This window comes from Hyla sarda, chromosome 8, assembly GCF_029499605.1.
Source record: "Hyla sarda isolate aHylSar1 chromosome 8, aHylSar1.hap1, whole genome shotgun sequence".
NCBI lineage: Eukaryota > Metazoa > Chordata > Amphibia > Anura > Hylidae > Hyla > Hyla sarda.
The window spans coordinates 79,229,817-79,256,211 of NC_079196.1; the positions used below are offsets into that span (position 1 = coordinate 79,229,817).

Sequence of the window (26,395 nt, forward strand, 5' to 3'; positions counted from 1 at the left end):
CTCAAGCCACGCCCACTTTAAAATGAAATTGCTTCTAGAGACTCGGCCCGCTCCGCCTCCGCTAAGCATCGCGAGATTCTTCCTTCTTATGCGATTGGTGGAACTTTATAGGAAGTCACGTGTTTAACGAGAGTGGGCGGGATTTTTATGTGACACCGGAAGCTAAAAGAACCAATGTCATCGTATGTAATCAGACGCTGAGCGGAAGCTAATGGCGGCTGCCATGGGAGGCATGGTTACGAGTGTGACGTTTTTGGTAGGGACGTGGGGATAGCGATGAATGTTTGCTGTAAGTGAGAGGGTTGTTCGATATGTCATTGTTCCCCTAGTTATTTCTACTCAGCTATTCCAAAACTGCCGTCGTGATGGATGTCTCTATTGTACATAATCGAGTTGTTAAATAAAGTTGTTTTTGAAAAAAAAAATGCTGCTCCTGTCCTAGGACTGAGTTCCCCAAGCTGTGGCTTTACAGGTGATGCAGCTCCCAGCATGCCCTGACAGTCAAGGCTGTATGTCCTTATCATGTAAAGAGGGACCACCGGGCTGTATGTCCTTATCATGTATAGAGGAGGGTCCACTGGGCTGTATGTCCTTATCATGTATAGAGGGACCACCGGGCTGTATGTCCTTATCATGTATAGAGGGACCACCGGGCTGTATGTCCTTATCATGTATAGAGGAGGGTCCACTGGGCTGTATGTCCTTATCATGTATAGAGGGTCCACCGGGCTGTATGTCCTTATCATGTATAGAGGGACCACCGGGCTGTATGTCCTTATCATGTATAGAGGGACCACCGGGCTGTATGTCCTTATCATGTATAGAGGGTCCACTGGGCTGTATGTCCTTATCATGTATAGAGGGTCCACCGGGCTGTATGTCCTTATCATGTATAGAGGGTCCACCGGCTGTATGCCCTTATTATGTATAGAGGGACCACTGGGCTGTATGTCCTTATCATGTATAGAGGGACCACTGGGCTGTATGTCCTTATCATGTATAGAGGGACCACCGGGCTGTATGTCCTTATGTCCTTATCATGTATAGAGGGACCACCGGGCTGTATGTCCTTATCATGTATAGAGGAGGGTCCACTGGGCTGTATGTCCTTATCATGTATAGAGGGTCCACCGGGCTGTATGTCCTTATCATGTATAGAGGGACCACCGGGCTGTATGTCCTTATCATGTATAGAGGGACCACCGGGCTGTATGTCCTTATCATGTATAGAGGGTCCACTGGGCTGTATGTCCTTATCATGTATAGAGGGTCCACCGGGCTGTATGTCCTTATCATGTATAGAGGGTCCACCGGCTGTATGCCCTTATTATGTATAGAGGGACCACTGGGCTGTATGTCCTTATCATGTATAGAGGGACCACTGGGCTGTATGTCCTTATCATGTATAGAGGGACCACCGGGCTGTATGTCCTTATCATGTATAGAGGGTCCACCGGCTGTATGCCCTTATTATGTATAGAGGGACCACTGGGCTGTATGTCCTTATCATGTATAGAGGGACCACTGGGCTGTATGTCCTTATCATGTATAGAGGGACCACCGGGCTGTATGTCCTTATCATGTATAGAGGGACCACCGGGCTGTATGTCCTTATCATGTATAGAGGGTCCACCGGCTGTATGTCCTTATCATGTATAGAGGGTCCACCGGGCTGTATGTCCTTATCATGTATAGAGGGACCACCGGGCTGTATGTCCTTATCATGTATAGAGGGACCACCGGGCTGTATGCCCTTATCATGTATAGAGGAGGGTCCACTGGGCTGTATGCCCTTATCATGTATAGAGGGTCCACCGGGCTGTATGTCCTTATCATGTATAGAGGGACCACCGGGCTGTATGTCCTTATCATGTATAGAGGAGGGTCCACTGGGCTGTATGCCCTTATCATGTATAGAGGGTCCACCGGGCTGTATGTCCTTATCATGTATAGAGGGACCACCGGGCTGTATGTCCTTATCATGTATAGAGGGACCACCGGGCTGTATGTCCTTATCATGTATAGAGGGTCCACTGGGCTGTATGTCCTTATCATGTATAGAGGGTCCACCGGGCTGTATGTCCTTATCATGTATAGAGGGTCCACCGGCTGTATGCCCTTATTATGTATAGAGGGACCACTGGGCTGTATGTCCTTATCATGTATAGAGGGACCACCGGGCTGTATGTCCTTATCATGTATAGAGGGTCCACCGGGCTGTATGCCCTTATTATGTATAGAGGGACCACTGGGCTGTATGTCCTTATCATGTATAGAGGGACCACTGGGCTGTATGTCCTTATCATGTATAGAGGGACCACCGGGCTGTATGTCCTTATCATGTATAGAGGGACCACCGGGCTGTATGTCCTTATCATGTATAGAGGGTCCACCGGCTGTATGTCCTTATCATGTATAGAGGGTCCACCGGGCTGTATGTCCTTATCATGTATAGAGGGACCACCGGGCTGTATGTCCTTATCATGTATAGAGGGACCACCGGGCTGTATGCCCTTATCATGTATAGAGGAGGGTCCACTGGGCTGTATGCCCTTATCATGTATAGAGGGTCCACCGGGCTGTATGTCCTTATCATGTATAGAGGGACCACCGGGCTGTATGTCCTTATCATGTATAGAGGGTCCACCGGGCTGTATGTCCTTATCATGTATAGAGGGACCACCGGGCTGTATGTCCTTATCATGTATAGAGGGACCACCGGGCTGTATGTCATTATCATGTATAGAGGGACCACCGGGCTGTATGTCATTATCATGTATAGAGGGTCCACCGGGCTGTATGTCCTTATCATGTATAGAGGGACCACCGGGCTGTATGTCCTTATCATGTATAGAGGGACCACCGGGCTGTATGTCCTTATCATGTATAGAGGGACCACCGGGCTGTATGTCCTTATCATGTATAGAGGGTCCACTGGACTGTATATCCTTATCATGTATAGCGGGTCCACCGGACTGTATGTCCTTATCATGTAGGGCTGTATGTCCTTATCATGTATAGAGGAGGGTCCACTGGGCTGTATGTCCTTATCATGTACAGAGGGACCACCGGGCTGTATGTCCTTATCATGTATAGAGGAGGGTCCACTGGGCTGTATGTCATTATCATGTATAGAGGGACCACCGGGCTGTATGTCCTTATGTCCTTATCATGTATAGAGGGACCACCGGGCTGTATGTCCTTATCATGTATAGAGGAGGGTCCACTGGGCTGTATGCCCTTATCATGTATAGAGGGTCCACCGGGCTGTATGTCCTTATCATGTATAGAGGGACCACCGGGCTGTATGTCCTTATCATGTATAGAGGGTCCACCGGGCTGTATGTCCTTATCATGTATAGAGGGACCACCGGGCTGTATGTCCTTATATATAGAGGGTCCACTGGGCTGTATGTCCTTATCATGTACAGAGGGACCACCGGGCTGTATGTCCTTATCATGTATAGAGGGTCCACCGGGCTGTATGTCCTTATGTCCTTATCATGTATAGAGGGTCCACTGGGCTGTATGCCCTTATCATGTATAGAGGGTCCACCGGGCTGTATGTCCTTATCATGTATAAAGGGACCACCGGGCTGTATGTCCTTATCATGTATAGAGGGTCCACCGGGCTGTATGTCCTTATCATGTATAGAGGGACCACCGGGCTGTATGTCCTTATATATAGAGGGTCCACTGGGCTGTATGTCCTTATCATGTACAGAGGGACCACCGGGCTGTATGTCCTTATCATGTATAGAGGGACCACCGGGCTGTATGTCCTTATATATAGAGGGTCCACTGGGCTGTATGTCCTTATCATGTACAGAGGGACCACCGGGCTGTATGTCCTTATCATGTATAGAGGGACCACCGGGCTGTATGTCCTTATCATGTATAGAGGGTCCACCGGCTGTATGTCCTTATCATGTATAGAGGGTCCACCGGGCTGTATGTCCTTATCATGTATAGAGGGACCACCGGGCTGTATGTCCTTATGTATAGAGGGACCACCGGGCTGTATGTCATTATCATGTATAGAGGGACCACCGGGCTCTATGTCATTATCATGTATAGAGGGTCCACCGGGCTGTATGTCCTTATCATGTATAGAGGGACCACCGGGCTGTATGTCCTTATCATGTATAGAGGGACCACCGGGCTGTATGTCCTTATGTATAGAGGGACCACCGGGCTGTATGTCCTTATCATGTATAGAGGGTCCACTGGACTGTATATCCTTATCATGTATAGCGGGTCCACTGGACTGTATGTCCTTATCATGTATAGAGGGTCCACCGGGCTGTATGTCCTTATCATGAATAGAGGAGGGTCCACTGGGCTGTATGTCCTTATCATGTACAGAGGGACCACCGGGCTGTATGTCCTTATCATGTATAGAGGAGGGTCCACTGGGCTGTATGTCCTTATCATGTATAGAGTGTCCACTGGGCTGTATGTCCTTATCATGTATAGAGGGACCACCGGGCTGTATGTCCTTATCATGTATAGAGGAGGGTCCACTGGGCTGTATGCCCTTATCATGTATAGAGGGACCACCGGGCTGTATGTCCTTATCATGTATAGAGGGACCACCGGGCTGTATGTCCTTATCATGTATAGAGGAGGGTCCACTGGGCTGTATGTCCTTATCATATATAGAGGGTCCACTGGGCTGTATGTCCTTATCATGTACAGAGGGACCACCGGGCTGTATGTCCTTATCATGTATAGAGGGTCCACCGGGCTGTATGTCCTTATGTCCTTATCATGTATAGAGGGACCACCGGGCTGTATGTCCTTATCATGTATAGAGGGACCACCGGGCTGTATGTCCTTATCATTTATAGAGGGACCACCGGGCTGTATGTCATTATCATGTATAGAGGGTCCACCGGGCTGTATGTCCTTATCATGTATAGAGGGTCCACCAACTGTATTCCTTGTTATCATGTATAGAGGGTCCTCCGTGCTGTATATCCTTATTATTATTATGGATAGAGGGTCCACTGGGCTGTATGTCCTTATCATGGTCCACCGGGCTGTATGTCCTTATCATGTATAGAGGGTCCACCGGGCTGTATGTCCTTATCACGTATAGAGGGTCCACCGGGCTGTATGTCCTTATCATGTATAGAGGGTCCACCAGGCTGTATGTCCTTATCATGTATAGAGGGTCCACCGGGCTTTATGTCCTTATCATGTATAGAGGGTCCACCTGGCTGTATTCCTTGTTATTATGTATAGAGGGGCCACCTGGCTGGATGTCCTTATCATGTATAGAGGGTCCACCGGGCTGTATGTCCTTATCATGTATAGAGGGTCCACTGGGCTGTATTCCTTGTTATGTATAGAGGGTCCACCGAGCTGTATTCCTTGATATCATGTATAGAGGGTCCTCTGGGCTGTATATCCTTATTATTATTATGGATAGAGGGTCCACCGGGCTGTATTCCTTGTTATGTATAGAGGGTCCACCGAGCTGTATTCCTTGATATCATGTATAGAGGGTCCTCTGGGCTGTATATCCTTATTATTATTATGGATAGAGGGTCCACCGGGCTGTATGTCCTTATCATGTATAGAGGGTTCACTGGGCTGTATTCCTTGTTATCATGTATAGAGGGTCCACCGCGCTGTATTCCTTGTTATCATGTATAGAGGGTCCTCCGGGCTGTATATCCTTATTATTATTATGGATAGAAGGTCCACTGGGCTGTATGTCCTTATTATTATGTATAGAGGGTCCACCGGGCTGTATGTCCTTATCATGTATAGAGGGTCCACCCGGCTGGATGTCCTTATCATGTATAGAGGGTCCACCGGGCTGTATGTCCTTATCATGTATAGAGGGTCCACCGGGCTGTATGTCCTTATCATGTACAGAGAGACCACCGGGCTGTATGTCCTTATCATGTATAGAGGGTCCACCGGGCTGTATGTCCTTATCATGTATAGAAGGTCCACTGGGCTGTATGTCCTTATTGTTATGTCTAGAGGGACCACCGGGCTGTATATCCTTATCATGTATAGAGGGTCCACTGGGCTGTATTCCTTGTTATCATGTATAGAGGGTCCACCAACTGTATTCCTTGTTATCATGTATAGAGGGTCCTCCGTGCTGTATATGCTTATTATTATTATTATGGATAGAGGGTCCACTGGGCTGTATGTCCTTATCATGGTCCACCGGGCTGTATGTCCTTATCATGTATAGAGGGTCCACCGGGCTGTATTCCTTGTTATCATGTATAGAGGGTCCACCGGGCTGGATGTCCTTGTTATTATGTATAAAGGGTCAACTGGGTTGTATGTCCTTGTTATCATGTATAGAGGGTCCACCAGGCTGTATGTCCTTGTTATCATGTATAGAGGGTCCACCGGGCTGGATGTCCTTGTTATTATGTATAAAGGGTCAACTGGGTTGTATGTCCTTGTTATCATGTATAGAGGGTCCACCGGGCTGTATGTCCTTGTTATCATGTATAGAGGGTCCACCGGGCTGGATGTCCTTATTATTAAGTAAGGAGGGTCCACTGGGTTGTATGTCCTTGTTATCATGTATACAGGGTCCACTGGGCTTTGTATCCTTATCATCATGGATACAGGGTCTGCCGAGCTGTGTATCCTTGTTATCATGTATACAGGGACCGCCGGACTGTATGTCTTGGTTATCATGTATAGAGTGTCCGCCGGACTGTATGTCTTGGTTATCATGTATAGAGTGTCCGCCGGACTGTATGTCTTGGTTATCATGTATAGAGTGTCCGCCGGACTGTATGTCTTGGTTATCATGTATAGAGTGTCTGCCGGACTGTATGTCCTTGTTCTATTATGTATATAGGGTCCATGGGGCTGTGTGTCCTAGTTATCAGGTATTACAGGGTCAGCCGAGCTGTGTATCTAGATTATCATGTATACAGGGTGTACCTGGCTCTATGTCCTGGTTATATTGTATACTAAAATGTGTGAGTGAAGCAGAATGAAGATGCGGTTGCTTCGCTTTTCCTGTCTTCTGGGTGTTGCGAGGCAGCGCCCCCTGCGCTGTGTTTTGAGTGCTCACACACTGGCAGACTCTCACGTCCTAGTGATGTGAGAGTGAAGACATTGCCATATTTATTACAGGGGCGGGCAGAGCAGGGCATATTGAGAATAAGGAATTCATAATTAAAATGAACATGGAACCTAGGCTTTTTTTCACTTTTGGTTAAGATATTAGCCCTATGTCTAAATACTCTGGCCAAGTAAAATGGCACCCAGCACCTAGGGCATGTACCCAAGCAGATCTTCTCTGGACAATAGTTACAGATATAAATAATGTTCTTTTTTTCTTTTTAGTAATTGATGTACAACCATGACGCTCTCCAGTTCTTCAGCATTTCGTATGTTACATGGAATATTTGTAATATATAAACCCCCTGGAATTAAATGGAAATCTGTACGAGACACGGTAGAGATTAAACTATTACAAGGTATTTCTGCTTTGTTATTGTTCCAAATAGTTGATATAATTACATTTAGCTTTGTGAAATGTTCACGTCAGATAATAATCTGATCTGTGATCACATGGCTGACATTTAGCATTTAGGCTATGTTCACACATTGTTTTTTATTCTCATTTTGAGAGTGGCTGAAAAAATTGACCACGTGCGTCTTTACCATGTGTGAACATGGCCTTAACATTCAAATGGGCACTGTCATTAAATTTTTTGCTATTGCACTCCTTATGGTAAATACCAAGACTTTCTAATATATTTTGTTTAAAAAAAAAGGAAGTTTTCTATGTTTTATTTGTGTTTAAAAAAGCTGCCACTAGGTGTCTCCCTACTTTTCCAGAGCACATTTCTCCCATCTTTTGCACAGCCTTTGGACACCTGCTAGCCTGGCAGAAGTCCAAAATCAGGAAATGCTGAGGGTGGTGTGTGCAGCCTTATCCAATCAGAGCTCATCTCACACACTGAACTGCTCTGGGCTGTGTGTAGCAGAGTGAGGGAGGAAGTTCTCCCCTATATGGCTTCAGATAATGTCACTCCTTCTGGAAAAATGCTCCTTCCCAGTCTGTGAATCTGACTGAGCAGAAAATACAGAGCAATATCAAGATAGGAAACTAAGAAATAATAAAAATAAAGGCAGGGGGTGGTTTATCATGATGGGGGCAGTGAACTGGGAGGATTATAACATTTAACAAGATCATTATAGGTACTGTTTAAATCTTGTGTTTTATCCTAATTGATACAAATAAGTAATGTTTAGTTTATTCATGTAGAGCTAAACTCTCTCAAGCAACCACCAGCTCAGCAGAAGATCCTCTTCCTACCACAAAAAAATGGGAGCAGCTGTGGGGGGGAGCTAACCAAAGTTGTCACCTCCGTTCCTGCCCTGGCTGATCATAAATTGGGTTAGTACCAAATTCTTAAAATGTCTGTTGTTCTTTAGAGGTATTGCTATTTATCATAATCAATCTCATGTTTCTGTGGCTTAACAGTTAAAGGACCGTCTTATACTCACCTGAAGATTGGTGTGGGGCACAAGCTGGATACAAAATCATCAGGAGTCTTTGGTGAGTTTTTACTAAGGCTAGGTTCACACTTGTGAGTCTCTAGGTTCACACTGCAGAATCTCCAGGCAGAAAATTTCTGCCCGGAGATTCCGAGTGCGGCCAGCGCCGACTGAATCAGTCGGTGCTAGGACCTTGCGGACACTGCAGTCTCCAATAGTATTTACGCCTGAAGAATTTTCCGTTCACAAATTCCGCTTCACAAATTCCGAAGTGTAAATTTGTGAACGGAAACCCATTCACTACACTATACATTTTAGCAAGCGGAATTTCTGCCTGCAATTTCAAAGCGGAATTTCAGGCGGAAATTCTGTAGTGTGAACCTAGCCTAACTCCTACAACTGGGCCAATATATATGCAAATAAAGATTGTAGTGCACAAATATCAAACATAAACATCAAAAAAGTATGCATACAACAACAAAAATGTATGTAAAAATATACATATACACTTTATTGCATCATATAAATATACATAAAGAATCTAGGGTAAAAAATTTGGTAGTGAGGGTATATACACAGATTTTGATAAATGTTCCCCATAAAGTATATTTATTATTCTCAGATCTGCAGGGTAATGGCTTAGGATATCTAAATGAATTGCATAAATTAAACAAAAAATAGGTGTATGACATACTATAGTAAACATGAATTCACTAGGATAGCTACTAGGGATGTAAGAAAAAATCGATTCTCGCGATAATCGCGATTTTTTCATTTGCCGATACAGAATCGATTCAAAATATTTTTGAATCGATTCTTTTAGGGATGTGGAATTTTTATCTGCGGACGCCTGGAACAGCATGTCATGTCCTGGGCATCAGGAGATAAAAGTTCCACATTTGTGGAGCCGGGCAGGCCGGATCTGACACGGCGTTGCTCTGGGTGTATGGAGCGGGCTCCGACTCGTGCCCACTCCGTACTATGCGACCCCCGGCTGATTACAGTAGCCGGGGGCCGCCGCTTATAGCCAGCATGCGGCAATCGCCGCGGCTGGCTATTAAAGGAGTATCCGATGCGCACTTTTCTCATTTTATCCTATCCAGGCTGCAAAATAAAATAAAACGCACTTTATCTTACCTGCCAACGAGCCCCCGGAGCTCCGGTACAGGTGTTCGGTCCCCGGGCTGTATTCTTCTTACTTCCTGTTAGTCCGGCACGTCACATGGAGCTTCAGCCTATCACCAGCTGCAGCGATGTCCCGCCTCCGCTGGTGATAGGCTGAAGCTCCATGTGACGTGCCGGACTAACAGGAAGTAAGAAGAATACAGCCCGGGTACCGAACACTTGTACCGGAGCTCCGGGGGCTCGTTGGCAGGTAAGATAAAGTGCGTTTTATTTTATTTTGCAGCCCGGACGGGATAACATGAGAAAAGTGAGCACCGGAGTACTAGATCGCCGCTGTCAAAGCTGACAGCGGCATCTATTGGGATCTATGAATGCTCCCAGGTGGGCGATGTATCGGGATATATCGCGATGTATCGTCACCTAGACGGTATCGGGATATATCGAATCGCCACACTGGTATCGCGATTCGAATCGAATCGCCAAATTCTTGGCGATTCACACCCCTAATAGCTACTGCTAATGATTCCACCATACCATGCATAACATTGAACATTATTAACCCGTTAAGGACTAAAGGCATACAGGTATGCCCTTTTCCCCTGGTACTTAAAGGGGTACTCCGCCCCTAGACATCTTATCCCCTAGCCAAAGGATAGGGGATAAGATGTCAGATCGCCGCGGTGCCGCTGTGGGGGATCCCCGCTGCGGCACTGCGCTATCATTACAGCACAGAGCAAGTTCCCTCTGCACGTAATGACGCGCAATACAGGGGCCGGAGCATCGTTACATCACGGCCCCGCCCTCGTGACGTCACAGCCCGCCCCTTTCAATACAAGTCTATGGGAGGGGGAGCGGCGGTCGTCACACTCCCTGCTATAGACTTGCATTAAGGGGACGGGCTGTGATGTCACAAGGGGCGGAGCCAAGACATCACGCGGCTCCGTCCCCTGTATCGCCCGTCATTACGCACAGAGCGAACTCGCTCTGTGCTGTAATGATAGTGCAGTGCCGCAGCGGGGATCCCGGGGCTCCCCAGCAGCGGCACCGCGGCGATCTGACATCTTATCCCCTATCCTTTGGCTAGGGGATAAGATGTCTAGGGGCGGAGTACCCCTTTAAGGACGCAGGGTGTACCTGTACGCCCCAATGCCTTAAGTGGTTTTGAAGCGAGAGCAGGAGTTGCGCTCGCTTCAGAGCAGTGAGTGCCGGCTACCATTAGTAGCCACATAATCACTGCTTATGCCAGGCAGCGGCGATCCCGCTGCTGCCTGGTATTTAACCCTTTAAACGCTGTGATAAATGGCGATCACGGCGTCTAAAGTGGGAATGAAACTTGCCAATAGCTCAGTGGAGCTTACGGAACCCCCGCTACGTGATCGCGGGGGTTCCATTAGCTAAAATGGAGGAAGAGGGTGCCCTTACCTGGGCTTAGCCAGGCTAGATCAGTGGATAGCCCGGGGGTGTGGAAATTAAAAAAAAAATACTACTTGTCCAAGGGACTAAAGTGGAACATAATCTACTTGTCCTGGTAGATAAAATAATTTCAACCAAAATAGTACGATCCACCCCACTAGTCCACCAGGGACGGTTATAAGATCCTTTTTAGACAGTGGTGATCTAATGGTTTAATAGCCGGCCACGGCCATCGCAGCATGCCGGGCTATTAGCGGTGGGAGAGCTGTAGCTAGCTCCTTTTATGCCCGAGGCAAGCCCCCCCCCCCCCCAATCTGACCCCTATATCTCCAATTTTTCCATATACAGGGATGTATGATGGTAATCTTATGTGCCATGATCTGTAGTTTTTATCGGAACCATTTATGTTTAGAGGTGACTTTTTGATCAAAAAAAATTAATAATTTTCATGTGAAGTGACCAAAAATGATTAATTTGGGACAATTTTTTACATTTACACCATTCACCGTACGGTTTAATTAACATCATATTTTAATAGCCTGGACATTTCCACATGCAGCGATACCACTTATGTTTATTTTTGTACATTATTTTTATTTATTATAATTGGAAACTTTTATTAGGAAAGGGGCTTATTCACATATATACGCACATTTAAAAATATTTGAATCACTATTTTTAAGTCTTCATAGGGACTTATATATGGAGTCTTTTGATTGGAAAACACTGAACAATACTGTATTACTGGGGGGGTGTTCTGCTTCTCCAGTTTATGTGGTGCATTTTATTTACTCTAATTTATGTGTCAGAAAATGCTGGAAGTTGCATTTAGTTACTAAAGAACTACAACTCCAAGCATGCCCTGATACAGCCTATGGTTGTGTGGGTGTTGCAGCATGTTCCACTGTATAGTAGTACAGTTAAGGTTATTGTAGGACATGCTGGGAGTTGTAGTTTTGGTTCGGGTCAGCTGCAGAGCCATAGGCTGTGTCAAGGAATACTGGGAATTGCAGTTAGTAACTACAACACCCAGCATGCCCTGATGCAGCCTATGGCTTTGCAGCTGACCTGAACCAAAACTACAACTCCCAGCATGTTACACTTTATAGTTCTACAGTTTAGGTTACGGTGTAACATGCTGGAAGTTGTAGTTTTGGTTCGGGCATGTTTGCGTGCATCCATGGGGCTCTTGGTCGGTGGGTGAGTATGAAGGGGAGGATTCTGGGGGTGCAATTTAGTGCGGGTGGCCAGAAGCCAATAAAAATAAATTAAAGTATTAGATAGAACAACTGGCAGCAGCAGCGCCCCCCCCCCCCCTTGTGACACGGGCCCTTGGGCAAAACATACATACACATATCATACATACACTGGCCACTGCCCCCATATCATACATTACATCATACATACAGACACATCATACATACATACACACCCGCCGCTGCCCCCCCCCCCCCGCACATCATACATTACATACACACATCACACATACACACATCATATATACACATACACACATCACACCATACATATACACCATACATATGCACACATCATACATACACCCGCCACATCCCCCCCACATCATACATTACATGCACACATCACAAATGCATAGACATCATACACACATCACACCATACATATACACCATACATATGCACACATCATACATACACCCGCTGCTGCCCCCCACATCATACATCACTCATACAGACATCATACACACATCACACCATACATATGCACATATCATACACACACCCGCCGCTGCCCCCCCCCCCCCACATCATACATTACATACACACATCACACATCCACTCACACCATATATATACAACCACCCTTCCCGCCGCCACCATCCGCCGTCTGCATGCTCGGCCTCCTCACCTGAGCCGGCCATGAGTGGACATCAGAAATGTAGTCCCGGTGCAATAGCGCCGGGAGCGGCGCTCAGCCGCTTGCAGCTAGGCCGCATGAAGTCTTTTCACCCACAATAAGGACCCGCCGGCTGGTGATGTCGCTCCTCCCTGCTCGAGCGGTCCGAGTATCTCACAGGTTTGAAAATCTCACCCATCACCGGCACCTCAGGGGCTAAGAGCAGACTTGTGCGTGCCTCCACAGTGCACGTCTGCAAACCTACTCCCAGCAACAATTCAGTAGACAGGCCTGTACCACAGAAATACGGGGGGGGGGGATCGGGTTGGGGGACTCTGAGCAGCAGCCCCCAGCTACTGAAATACTGAAATCAGCCCCCTCCATATACCCTGAGTGCCGGTGTGAGGTGCAGACTTGCATCCCATGCAAGTCTGCATCCGCTCCTGCGCCTCACGCCAGCATTAAATAAAAATAAGGGGGAAGTCGGTCTTTCCCTGCTTGCCCGTTACAGGGCTAAATCTATGAAAAATTCACCTGCCCGGTGCCCCGGAACTACATGTCCCGGGCGTCGGGCCATAGGATTTCCACGTCCCTGGGATAGCTGATCATACTGTATGATGCTATGCATTATACAGTGAATGCAATCTAATGATTGTATATAAAAGTCCCCTATGGGGTCGTAAAAAGTGTAAAAAAAAAAAAAGACTCTAAAGTTATATAAAACCCCCTCCACTAATAAAAAAATATTACCCTTATTTTCCCATTAAACAAAGAAATGTATTTATTTTACATATTTGGAATCGCCGTGTGCGTAAATGTCCAAACTATTAAAATATAATTGTTTATGATCCCGTACGGTAAACTGCATAAATGTAAAAAATAAAAAAATATGCTTTTTATACATACCAATTTTTAAGAAAAACATTTTAACATAGTACAATAATAGAAAAACTATATAAATTGGGTATCAATTTAATCGCCTTGACCTACAGAATAAAGATAATGGCCCAGATTTATCAAAATGTGTGAGAGGTGGTGGAGTGATTTTCCCACAGCAACCAATCACAGCTCAGGAAACGAGCTCTGGTAAAGTGAAATCTGTGCTGTGATTGGTTGCTGTGGGAAAATCGCTCCACTTTGTCTCACACATTTTGATAAATCTGGGCCAATGTGTCATTTTAGCCATAAAGTGCACTGCGTAAAACCCCCTAAAAGTAGCAATTTGCAGTTTTCTTATAAATTTTCACCTACAAATAATTTTTTGGTTTCGTGGTACATTTAATGTTAAAATGTAAGGTTCCATTACAAAGTATAAATGGTTGCGCAAAAACAAGCCCTGATATGGGTCTGTAGGTGGAAAAAAAAGAAGTTATGGATTTTAAAAGGAAAGGAGAAAAAACAAAACCGCAAAAATTTGTCTTTTATTTATTTTATTTATTTGTGATCAACTGGTGTCAGAAAGTTGAACAGATTTGTAAATTGCTTATAATAAAAATTCTTAATCCTTCTAGTACTTATTAGCGGCTGTATACTACAAAGGAAATTCTTTTCTTTTGGGATTTCTTTTCTGTCACAACCACAATGCTCTCTGTCCATGTCAGGAACTGTCCAGAGCAGCATATGTTTGCTATTGGGATTTTCTACTGCTCTGGACCGTTCCGAACATGGACAGAGGTGTCAGCAGAGAGCACTGTGGTCATGACGGAAAAGAAATCCCAAAAGAAAAGAATTTCCTCTGTAGTATACAACTGCTAATAAGTACTGGAAGGACCAAGGGCGTACCTGTACACTCTGAGTCTGCTCCATTTCTATAACGGGTTCGTCCGTTAGAGGCCGGGAGTGGGGGCTAATAGCGTGTGTCGCGGTGCTGCGTGCTATTAACCCTTTAGATGCGACGTTCAAAGTGGATCGCCACGTCTAAAGTGAAAGTAAACTACCCCTGGCTAGCTCAGTCGGCTGTTTGGGACCGCCTCAGTGAAATCACGGCGTCCCGAACAGCTGGAGCACACAAGGAGTGCCCCTATCTGCCTCCTGCGTGTTGTGAGATTACCATAACACTGTGGCTAGCTTTTTGTCAACTGGTATTTCCTGTTTGATTTTATTTTATTTTTTTTTACTACAAATCCCATAATTCCATTTTTCTCCCTCGCACACATCAGCAACCCCACCAATTGAAACATAAATGAGCTGTATCCATTCAAAAGACCTGTGGTTTTCAATCAGGGTGCCTACAGCTGTTAGTTACAGATTGATCTCTCTGCCACCAAGCGATGCCTCCACTCATTGAAGCAGACAGGCTCCCTGTCATCAGCTGACTAGTGAGTCAGGTTTCGGCCGCATTGCATCGTGGGAAAAATCCGAGACCACAGTCATTTGGTATACTTGTAAAAATATATATTGGGGCGATAATCACATTTGTGAGAAAACCGTCACACACAGGTACAGGCACTATATTATGAACTACACTAACTTTACAGCCCCTGTAGCATAGTCAAATAAAAAAAAATCGTGGAATACCCTTTTAATGTTCTGATGTTGTATTTTTGTGTTTTGTTTAGTGCTTGGGATCAGAAATGGTAACAAACTTCTTACTGACATGTATGAAAAACATTATACCAAGGTATGATGAAGTATATTTTTTGTATGTAGTCATTTTCAGATTTTAGAAGTACATTTATTTTACCTTTTGCAGTATTGTGTTATAATGCATTTTATTATGAACACTGTTTTATTTTAAAGGACTATACGGTGTCTGGTATGTTTGGTAAAGCCACAGATGACTTTTCAGATGTTGGAAAAGTTATTGAGAAGACCACCTACAGTAAGTCTCAGTAAGACTAATTTAAGCTGCAGCAAACAGTTGTTTAGTTGTTCTAGGATCCACAAATCCTGGTGCCATCAGTAGAGTACATGTGTTATCAAGCATTACAACATAGCCTTGGTCCTGCACAGGTCACGTGAGGCCTGCCCAGCCCCCACAGGGGCTTTGATTTCCAAGCATTCTTTATTATCATTTTTCCTGTTTTATGAGGGGGTTAAGCTTGATTGACAAGTTGAATGCTATGAGGAATAATGTAGTAGACCATGTAGTAACCTTAGGTATTTTCTCTCCTTGTGCTGCCGTGCCATTTGCCTTGATGTGTAATGGTTATCTAGACCCACTTTTGCCTATAGTTTACCTACAAGCACAGTGTGCTCTGTAGAGATGAGCGAAATGACAGTGATTTGATTCGTCACGAACCTCACGGCTCGGCAGTTGATGACTTTAGCCTACATGAATTAGTTCAGCTTTCATGTGCTCCGGTGGCTGGAAAATGTGGATACAGTCCTAGGAAAGAGTCTCCAGCCCACCGGAACACCTGAAAGCTGAAATAATTTATGCAGGATAAAGTCAGCAACTGTCGAGCCGTGAGGTCTGTGACGAATCGAATCATGGTAACTTCGCTCATCTGTAGTGCTCTGTTTTTGGTTTATGTTCTACCCTACACTTTCCTTATATTTGTGCTGGGTTGCATCCCAGACTTACTGCTCTTTCTGAAGCTATGTCAATAAACCTGATCTGTTTGAAACTAAAATCTTGATTAACATGATATTTTTTGAGCTGGTCATATTAAAGGGAATCTGTCACATGAAAATGCTGCTTTAAAGAGGTTTTCCCATCTTTTAACTAGTTGATCACCGGGGGTTCAACTTCTGGGGCCCCTGTAATCTTGAGAACGGGGACCTCAATCTCCGGTTAGAATGGAGCGGTGGTTGGGACATGGCTGCAGCTTCATTCACTCTCTATGGAAGCTGCGGACACAGTTGTTTGCAGTGTTCCTCTGTTTCTGGCAGCTCCTATACAGAATGATTACAGTGGTGACACATGTGTGACCTACTGCTCTGGGTGTTCTTTTATCTTTGAAAGATGGAAAAACCCCTTTGACTATGCGATAAAGCTGGATAAGCTGAGTAGATGCATGTATAGTTTTGTAGGAAGATTTTTTTTCTGGGCTTAGTTCAGTAGGCGGTCTTACTCTGTCAATAACAGCTATCTTTATATGCTTACTAAACAAGGAAGGCTGTCAGTCACAAATAAGACTGGAATCTTAAAGAGTTTTTCTGGTGATAGAAATAACCTGTATACGGTGTCTACAGTCATGGCCGTAAATGTTGACACCCCTGAAATTTTTTAAGAGAATTAAGTATTTCTCACAGAAAAGGATTGCAGTAACACGTGTTTTGCAATACACATGTTTATTCCCTTTGTGTGTATTGGAACTAAACCAAAAAGGGGAGGAAACAAAGTAAATTGTACATAATGTCACACCAAACTCCAAAAATGGTCTGGACAAAATTATTGGCACCCTTAACTTAATATTTGGTTGCACACCCTTTGGAAAAAAATAACTGAAATCAGTCGCTTCTTATAACCATCAATAAGCTTCTTACACCTCTCAGACAGAATGTTGGACCACTCTTCCTTTGCAAACTGCTCCAGGTCTCTCTTATTGGAAGGCGCCTTTTCCCAGCAGCAATTTTGAGATCTCTCAACATGTGTTCAATGGGATTTAGATCTGGGACTTAGATTGCTGGCCACTTCAGAACTCTCTAGTGCTTTGTTGCCATCCATTTCTGGGTGTTTTTTGACGTATGTTTGGGGTCATTGTCCTGCTGGAAGACCCAACTTTCTGACAGTGGGCTGTATAGTATGACCAAAATCCATTGGTAATCCTCAGATTTCATGATGCCTTGCACACATTCAAGACACCTAGTTCCAGAGGCAGCAAAACAACCCCCAAACATCATTGAACCTCCACCATATTTCACTGTAGATACTATGTTCCTTTCTTTGTAGGCCTCATTCCGATTTCGGTAAACAGTAGAATGATGTGCTTTACCAAAAAGCTTTATCTTGGTCTTATCTGTCCACAAGACGTTTTCCCAGAAGGATTTTGGATTACTCAAGTTCATTTTGGCAAAATGAGATCTTGCTTTTATGTCTCAGCATTGGGGTCCTCTTGGGTCTCCTGCCATAGCGTTTCATTTAATTTAAATGTTGACTGATAGTTTGTGCTGAAACTGATGCTTGCTGAGCCTGCAGGACAGCTTCAATATCTTTGAAACTTGTTTGGGGCTGCTTATCCTCCATCCGTTTACACCTTTTATCAATTTTTCTCTCCCGTTCACGCACAGGGAGATTAGCCACAGTGTAATGGGTTGCAAACTTCTTGATAATGTTGCGCACTGTGCACAAAGGCAAATCTTGATCTCTGGAGATGGACTTGTAACCTTTAGATTTATGTTTCCATAATTTTGATTCTCAAGTCCTCAGACAGTTCTCTTCTCCTCTTTCTGTTGTCCATGCTTAGTGTGGCACACAAAGACACACAATGCAAAGACTAAGGGAACTTCTCTCCTTTTGTACCTGCTTTCAGGTGTGATTTTTATATGGCCCACACCTGTTACTGGCCCCAGGTGAGTTTAATGGAGCATCACATGCTTGAAACAATCTTATTAATCCACAATTTTGAAAGGGTGCCAATAATTTTGTCCAGCCCATTTTTGGAGATTGATGTGACATTATGTCCAATTAGCTTTTTTTCCTCCCTTTTTTGGTTTAGTTCCAATACACACAAAGGGAATAAACATGTGTATAGCAAAACATGTGTTACTGCAATCCTTTCCTGTGCCAACATTTACGGGGTGCCAACATTTGCAGCCATGACTGTAAATGTATAGTAAAGCAACTTACTAATATAGTGTTAGACTATGTTCACACTACAGAATGTCAGCACGAAGAATATTCGTGCGGAAATTCCGGAGAGTGCGGGCGCCGACACTAGGACCGCACAGTAATGCGCCGCCTCATAGATGGCTATGCATTCTGAGCAGTCTCCGCACAAAGCATGAACGTGTTCATTCTTTGTGCGGACACGGAAATCGGTATTTCCTTGCTGGAAACATCTGGCACGGAAATTCCTGTGTGCACAGAGCAGCAGAATCCCGTTGAATTCAACTGGGCTTTGCTGCAGCGGAATATCCGTGGCGGATTCCAATGCGGAATCTGTCATGGAAACTATGACGTGTGAACATGGGCTTATTATACAAAGTGAACAGATCACCCATTTCAGCTGTGTTTTTTTTTTTTTTTTTCTGTAAGCTGTGACATCATGTTACAGGTTAAATAGCCGCTCCGTCTCTCCTTCCCCTAATGTCAGCCCATTATCAGAAGTGTCTATAACTGTCATCGGGCAAGAGAGGCATAGCCCTAATGACAGCTGAGAACAGGCTCTCGGATGCCTTATCTAATCAGCCACAAAGCTAATGAAACACAGCCCTTGCCTTCACATAACTTTGGTCTATGTTGACAAGAGTGAAAAGGAGGTGGGAGAAGGGACAGAGCTCTAAGGCTGTGACGTGACACCACAGCTTACAGAAAGAAACCTCAGCTGAAACTTTGGATTATAACACTATATTAGTAAGTTGCTTTATTATACAATTTGACATCCTATACAGGTTGTTTGTCACTTTTAAATGTAACCTGTAACTGGCATTAACACGTTATATAGGGTAAAATACATTTTCTCCCCATATTCGCATGTCCTCCTGTCTGTCCACGATAAGGCAAATTTTTACCTGATTGGTTTATCTTTGGTCAAATAGTTTTACATCAAAACCCCTGTTTTGTTACCAGATGATTTTAACATGATATGATCTGAGCTGTACACATTAAAAATACATTTATTAGTGATGGATCTCTAGAAGGCATAGATCATACTCTGGCTGTCATATTTCTTTGACGTGTGAATTAATTGTAAATAGTGTTTTTAATATGTTTATTTTTCATTTTCCCCCAACAGAACACATTACAAGGGAAAGATTGGAACAGGTTTTGGCCATGATTCAAGGGGCTAACCAAAAGGCATTGCTAATGTATGTGACTTTGCAAACCATAAACTATATTTTCGTATTTTCATGTTGTTTCTTGCGTTGGAATATGTGTGTTCTTATGCACATGTACAACATTACCCCTTCTTGTCCTGTCCTGTGCTGTCATGGTGAATTGGTCTTTCCTGGAAACTGCCATACTAATGGCATGTGGTTGATGGGTGTATTACACAACCAAGATCCCACTCTAGTAGCCTGGGATCAGTTAGATGCCATGATTGACAACTTAGGCATTTACGTGGTAATGCTGAGCAAATAATCTTCCTCTGTAAGCATATTGGTGCCCTTGGGGGGGAAGGCGGGGGTTAGAGGAGGTGACCAGTGCAGAGAAGGGAGTGACTAACTGGTCAAGGGTCCCAAACAGCCTAGGGGAACACCCAATATGTTCTAGATATTTTGTTCTTTTAATTTGAAACAATTGTCCGCTCGTCTGAGCTTGTATTGCTACTTATTACGGAATGTAAAAAAAATCTACACTTTTGTGTGTTTTTTTGTTTTTTAAATCTTACACCTCACATTTGTTTCTGCAATCCACTACTGGTTCATTAAGACATGTTTGCAGAGTGGCAAAAAAAAAAAACACAGCCTTTATACATGTCATCAAAAGTGTGAAGAACCTTTTAATCACTTATCTGTTCTATTCCAGGCACAGTCATGTGGACCTAAAGAGTCAGGAGGCATATGAGATGGCGGTACAAGGCAGTCTCAAGCCCATGGTGAAATCCCCACCTCTTATACTTGGAGTAAGGTGTATTGATTTTTCCCTACCCAACTTTACATTAGGTAAGATTAGGGTTATTTTTTTGTGGTTGCCAACAATTATACTTCACACCATGTTTTTGCTATATGTTTGGCTATCATTTTTTGTTTTCAATTTTGCAAGGGTAACGTTAAAAAAAAAAAAAAAAAACTCATCTACCTTGGTCTCCCACACCAGCGCCTTCTAGCACCCTGCTGATTACCACTTGTTGCCCTCTGTATGTCTTCTCTATGTACAGTACCCAGCTTTCCTGCTATACGATTTACTGCCTACATACATGTATTGTACACAGGTCATATAGTCATTACAAAGACCAGTAAAGTAAAGCAGACAGAAGAGCAGCAGACTATAGACACACATCTGTATAATGTAACAAAAGTATAATGGTTGTAGTGCTCCCACAAAAACAAAATGCAGGGCTCCAGTGTCCTCTTTTTGCAACAGATAGTTGGCTACATATGTATTATCTTCCTTTATTATACCGTTGTAGAGAAAAGAACTTGTCATAGACTGTAATAAAGTGATCATGCATGAGCAGCCACCTACTCACTGCAAAAAAAAAAAACAAAAAAACACACATAACCAATACACTGGGTTATAGTGCAGGTTAACAGGATTAGAATGAGAGGTCACTTACATAAATTTGTCCAGTAGTTTAGAGGATATTATCCCCCCTTAAATGCAGAGCAGGATTGCTGCGCAATGGAGGCTGGTCATGCTTTTCAATGCCCGCCTATTTTTTTTATATTTAATAATAATCATTATTTTTTCATACTTATTGCAGCCCCAGCAACATATACAAATTTTCTAGTATTAGGATAACCCCCTTTTAAGACCCCCTGATCCCATGTGTTATATAGTACATGGCTGCAGTATATACTGTATCTTCCTTATATAGACAGCAGTACGCATACTTGTTTTGACACTTGTGAAATACCTTTAAAGTACTTTAATTGGGGAGATTTGTCATAACTAGAGATGAGCGAACTTACAGTAAATTCGATTCGTCACGAACTTCTCGGCTCGGCAGTTGATGACTTATCCTGCATAAATTAGTTCAGCTTTCAGGTTCTCCGGTGGGCTGGAAAAGGTGGATACAGTCCTAGGAGACTCTTTCCTAGGAATGTATTCACCCTTTCCAGCCCGCCGGAGCACCTGAAAGCTGAACTAATTTACGCAGGATAAGTCATCAACTGCCGAGCCGAGAAGTTCGTGACGAATTGAATTTACTGTAAGTTCGCTCATCTCTAATCATAACCAGTGTAGAGGAAGAGTGGTGCAGTTCCCCATGGCAACCAATCAGATTGCGTCTTATAATTTTTTTAAAAGACCTCTAAAAAATTAAAGCTGGAATCTGGTTGCTATAACTACTCAACTCTTCCGCTAAATCTACCCAATTGTTCTTAGTGTTGCCCCTGATTTTAGTTCATGTAAGAATAAAAGAAAGTTTTACTCTTAATTGTCAAAATATTTTTTTCTTCTCTAAAATAATGCTTAAAGGGGTACTCCGTTCCCTTGCTTTCAGAGCTTCGCTCCCCAGCGTCCGGAAGTTACTGTTTCGAACGATGTGTGTTGGCCGTCACGCCCCCTTCCCATAGAATTTCGTTGAGGGGGCGGGCGTGACGTCACGAGAGGGTGGGCGTGACTTCACCAGGGGCGGCTCCTAACACGGAAGCCCGCACACATCGTTCGGAACAATAACTTCCGGACGCTGGGGAGCGGAGCTCCGAAAGCAAGGGAACGGAGTACCCCTTTAATACAGTAATTTGTTCTTTATTATGATTGCATGTTTTTGGTATCATTACAATGATAGAATTTAGTGCGGAAGAACAGTATTTCTTACAATGCATTTGGAAAGTCTTCAAAGACCCTTTCACTTTTTCACATATTATGTTGCTGTCTTTTGCTAAAATAAGATTTGCGTGTCTCCATATCATGCTGCACTCAATACCCTATAATAAGAAAACTGAATTTTAAACATTTTTGAAAATGTATTAAAAAGGAAAAACTTAAATTTGCATGGATATAGTTATTCAGACCCTTAGCTTTGAAACTAGAATGAAATGTAGCTCTGCTGGCCTATTTTTCTTAATCATCTTTGTACATCTAAATTCAGTTGATTAGACAGGATTTGGAAAGACACATCTCTATATATAAGGTCTGACAGCTCAAGGCATATCAGAGCAAAAACCAAGCCATGAGGGAAAAATAATTGCCTGTAGATCGTGGAGGCACAGATATGGGGAATAGTCTGCTGCACAGAAAGTTCCCAAAAGCGCAGTGGCCACCATTATTCTTAAATGGAAGAAGTTTTGAACAACCAGGGCCAGAAACTGGCCACCCCACCAAACTTTGTTCTTGGAGGAGAAGCGCCTTCGTAAGAGAGATGACTGGATACTTACTCACTCTGGCTGATCTCCAAATCATGTGTTCAGATGGGAGAAATGTCCAGAAGGTCAACCATCACTGCAGTACTCCACACTCTGGAGTTTATCATAAAGAAGACTCTGCTCCGTAAAAGACTCATAAAAGCACCTAACTTTTTAGGCCTCAATTCTAAGTGCCATGCATGGTGGAGACCAGGCATTGCTCATCACTTGCCCAATACCATCCCTACTGTGAAGCATGTTGGTGGAAGCATCATGTTGTGGGGAGTTCAGCAGCTGGTATGGAGACTGTTCAGGGTTGAGGGAAAGCTGAATGAAACAAAGTACAGAGATATTCTTAAACCCTGATCCAGAGTGTTCTGGACCTCAGACTGGGCTGAAGGTTCACCTTCCAACAAAACAATGACTAAGCACACAGACAGTCCCCCTCCCTTGCAGAGCTTTAGAGGCTCTTCAGTGAAAATAGGGAGAAAATCCCAAAATCCAGGTGTGCAAACCTTGTGGCATCATCCCCAAGAAAACTGTATCTGTGATCTCTGCCAAAGGGTCTGAATACTTATGTCCATGCAATATTTTAGTTTTCCTTATTAATAAATTATCACAGATTTCTAGCATTCTGTTTTCACTTTGTCATTATAGGGTATTAAGTACAGAATGATTTTTTGGTTTTATCACAACAAGGCCGCAACCTAACAAAACAGGAAAAAAAGTGAAAGGGTCTGAAGTCTTTTTGACTGCACTATATATGGGTAATACCAATATAAATTAAACATATATATTCTTTTTTTCTTTATTCAGAGATCCAGTGTATGCATGAGACCCAGCAATATCTTCGCAAATTAATCCACGAGATTGGTTTAGAACTTAGATCATCTGCAGTCTGCACTAAGGTGCGCCGCACACGGGATGGTCCATTCACGTTGGACTGTGCCTTGACACATGGACACTGGGATCTGAACAGCATCACCAATGCCATTAAAGAGTGCAGACCTATAGCTACAGAATTATGCAAAGATAATGCAAGTTTGATTTGGGAGAACCAAGATAAAGAAGATGGACTGGGGATTGAAGAGAGAAGCATACAGTGATATGCATTGGGTATAACTCGTAATGCCCATAGGAGCTGTTCTGGTTAACAACCACATATTTTGCCAACTATTCATACCTAGAGTTCTTTGCTGTCTCCTTACTATGTGTAATATAATTCACATTAGAAGACTTTAAGTGTTCTATTTTGTAAAGAAGCAAACCTTTATAACCATTGCTTAACCCAAGCCTGATTTCCTGCAACTCTTCAGTTAAATATATTTAAATGTTCTTTGATTTTTATCATTAAATGGGCACTGTCACAATTTTTTTTGATATGTTATAGTACTTATGTACTACAATATATCTCTATAGTTTATTTTTTTTCTTTTTTCTTTATTAAAATGGTTTATTTTACATTTGAAAAACGTCCACTAGGGGTCTCCCGCCTAGTGGCCGGCTGCAGCCTGGCGTGACGTCACGCTTGAATTCAGACCCATGCCGGCCGGGCAATTGGTCCTAAATCATTCAGCCTGCGCTCGCTCCCTGCCTGTCAATCAGACCGGCGGGAGCGAGCGCTGTGAAAGCTGGTGCTTGCGCGCATTGGCTCCCTGGCCTCGCGCGCCGACCCCGCCTCCTGACATATATGATTGGCAGCTTAGATTGTTTTCAACACAGGGTGCCACCAGTTGTTTCACCACTCCAACTCCAAGCATGCCCTGACAGCCAATAGATGTCAGGGCAAGCTGGGAGTTGTGGTGGTGACACAGCTGTAGGTACACTGTTTAGGAAAACAATCATGTCCTGTATAGATGAGCTAAGGGCGGAAGTGTCGGCCCCAGCAGACATTAGTGAGGTTGTGCCTGCTGGGGAAGTCTGCCTGGTAAGTGAGCACACTACTAGGCAGACAAAAAGGCATTTTTAATATAGTAAAATAAAAATGTAAAGGCAGGGAGGTGGTTAGGGATAGATGGGCAATAGGCAGGGACAGAAAAAAAAATATAGGATGGTGGGAGCTACTCTTTAATAATTGTTATTGCCACCGTTTCTTAGATCTATGGGAGAGATTTATCAAAACCTGTCCAGAGGAAAAGTTGCTGAGTTGCCCATAGCAACCAATCAGATTGCTTCTTTCATTTTCCACAGGACTTTTCAAAAATGAAAGAAGTGATCTGATTGGTTGCTATGGGCAACTCCGCAACATTTCCTCTGGACAGGTTTTGATAAATCTCCCCCTATATGTTTACATGATGCAGAGGAAATATATAGAATTTACTGGTTATTATAGGCATGTCTGCACCAGACTGGCAGTATGGCCCAGGGTTTATATTTCTCTGCCATACCAAAGAGGTTATGATCGTACATAAAACATCTATTAATAAGTGAATAGTTTAAAGCACATCTGAGGTTATAAATGTCACAATGATTTATTTAACAGCTTAATATGGGTATTACCTGTAGTGCACACAGAATTGTTTTGTTTGACATCCATTTTCACAGAGGTGTATGGGCAGACCCTTCCAGAGGTGCACTGTGTATCCTTCCCAATCAGGTGTCACCTCTTACAGCTTGTGTCGCACAGGTAGAAAAATTTTAACCACCCCCCCCCCCCCCCCATCTAAATAATTAATGTAAATAAGTCATCATAATTCTCATGTTATTTAACTATTAAGAGTACAATTCAAATTTTATTGAATAAACCTTCTAATGTTAACAGTATTTTTTTTTTTACATAAACTTACAATGCATTGTTCCAAATTATTACGCACAGCAAGTTTCAAAACACTTTATAGGTTGTAAAGAACTGAAAATTGATATTTGTTGTGTTTGCAGCAAATTTACTGAAATCAAAAGCTATTTCAATCAAACTTTTAACAACGCTACCTTTTTAAATATTTTAACAGGTCACGTTACATTTTAACATCGGACCCCTTATTTGATAGCCGCATCACAAGTCTTGCATCTATTGAACTTGTGAGTTTTTGGACAGTTTTTTTCTTGAATTTGTTTGCAAGATGTCAGAATAGCCTCCCAGAGCTGCTGTTTGGATGTAAACTGCCTCCCACTCTCATAGATCTTTTGCTTGAGGATGCTCAAAAGGTTCGCAATAGGATTGGGAGGATGGAGGTCACACCATGACTTGCTCTTCTTTTAACCCCATAGCAGCCATTGATGCAGAGGTATTCTTTGCAGCATGAGATGGTGCATTGTCATGCATGAAGACGATTTTATTACGGAAAGCATAGTTCTTCCTTCTGTAACAGGGAAGAAAGTGGTCAGTCAGAAACTCCACATACTTCGCAGAGGTCATCTTTACACCTTTGGTGACCCTAAAAGGGCCGACCAGCTCTCTTCCCATGATTCCGGCCCAAAATATGAC

The 26,395-nt window shown here is 43.6% G+C and overlaps 2 protein-coding genes across 8 annotated transcripts in view; one reads left to right on the top strand and one right to left on the bottom strand.

Annotated features, from left to right (window-relative positions):
- TRPM8 (transient receptor potential cation channel subfamily M member 8) overlaps positions 1–112 on the bottom strand; it is a 273,438-nt gene extending 273,326 nt beyond the window's left edge. For all 4 annotated transcript variants that reach the window (XM_056535991.1, XM_056535992.1, XM_056535990.1 and 1 more), the window contains exon 1: positions 1–112. The gene's annotated coding sequence lies outside the window, so the exon portion shown is untranslated.
- TRUB2 (TruB pseudouridine synthase family member 2) lies at positions 46–24,542 on the top strand. 4 transcript variants are annotated; one of them, XM_056536009.1, is made up of 9 exons: positions 46–182; positions 7,339–7,472; positions 8,267–8,398; positions 8,486–8,560; positions 15,471–15,532; positions 15,652–15,733; positions 19,755–19,827; positions 20,489–20,625; positions 23,788–24,542. In XM_056536009.1, the coding sequence occupies exons 2-9, from the start codon at positions 7,355–7,357 to the stop codon at positions 24,075–24,077; spliced, it is 969 nt and encodes a 322-aa protein (XP_056391984.1). In that variant the 5' UTR covers positions 46–182; positions 7,339–7,354; the 3' UTR covers positions 24,078–24,542. The 4 variants fall into 4 exon arrangements, with proteins under 4 accessions (XP_056391984.1, XP_056391983.1, XP_056391982.1 ...); XM_056536008.1 differs by having other exon boundaries at positions 119–256; XM_056536007.1 differs by having other exon boundaries at positions 150–289.
- Positions 24,543–26,395: the final 1,853 nt, after the last annotated feature.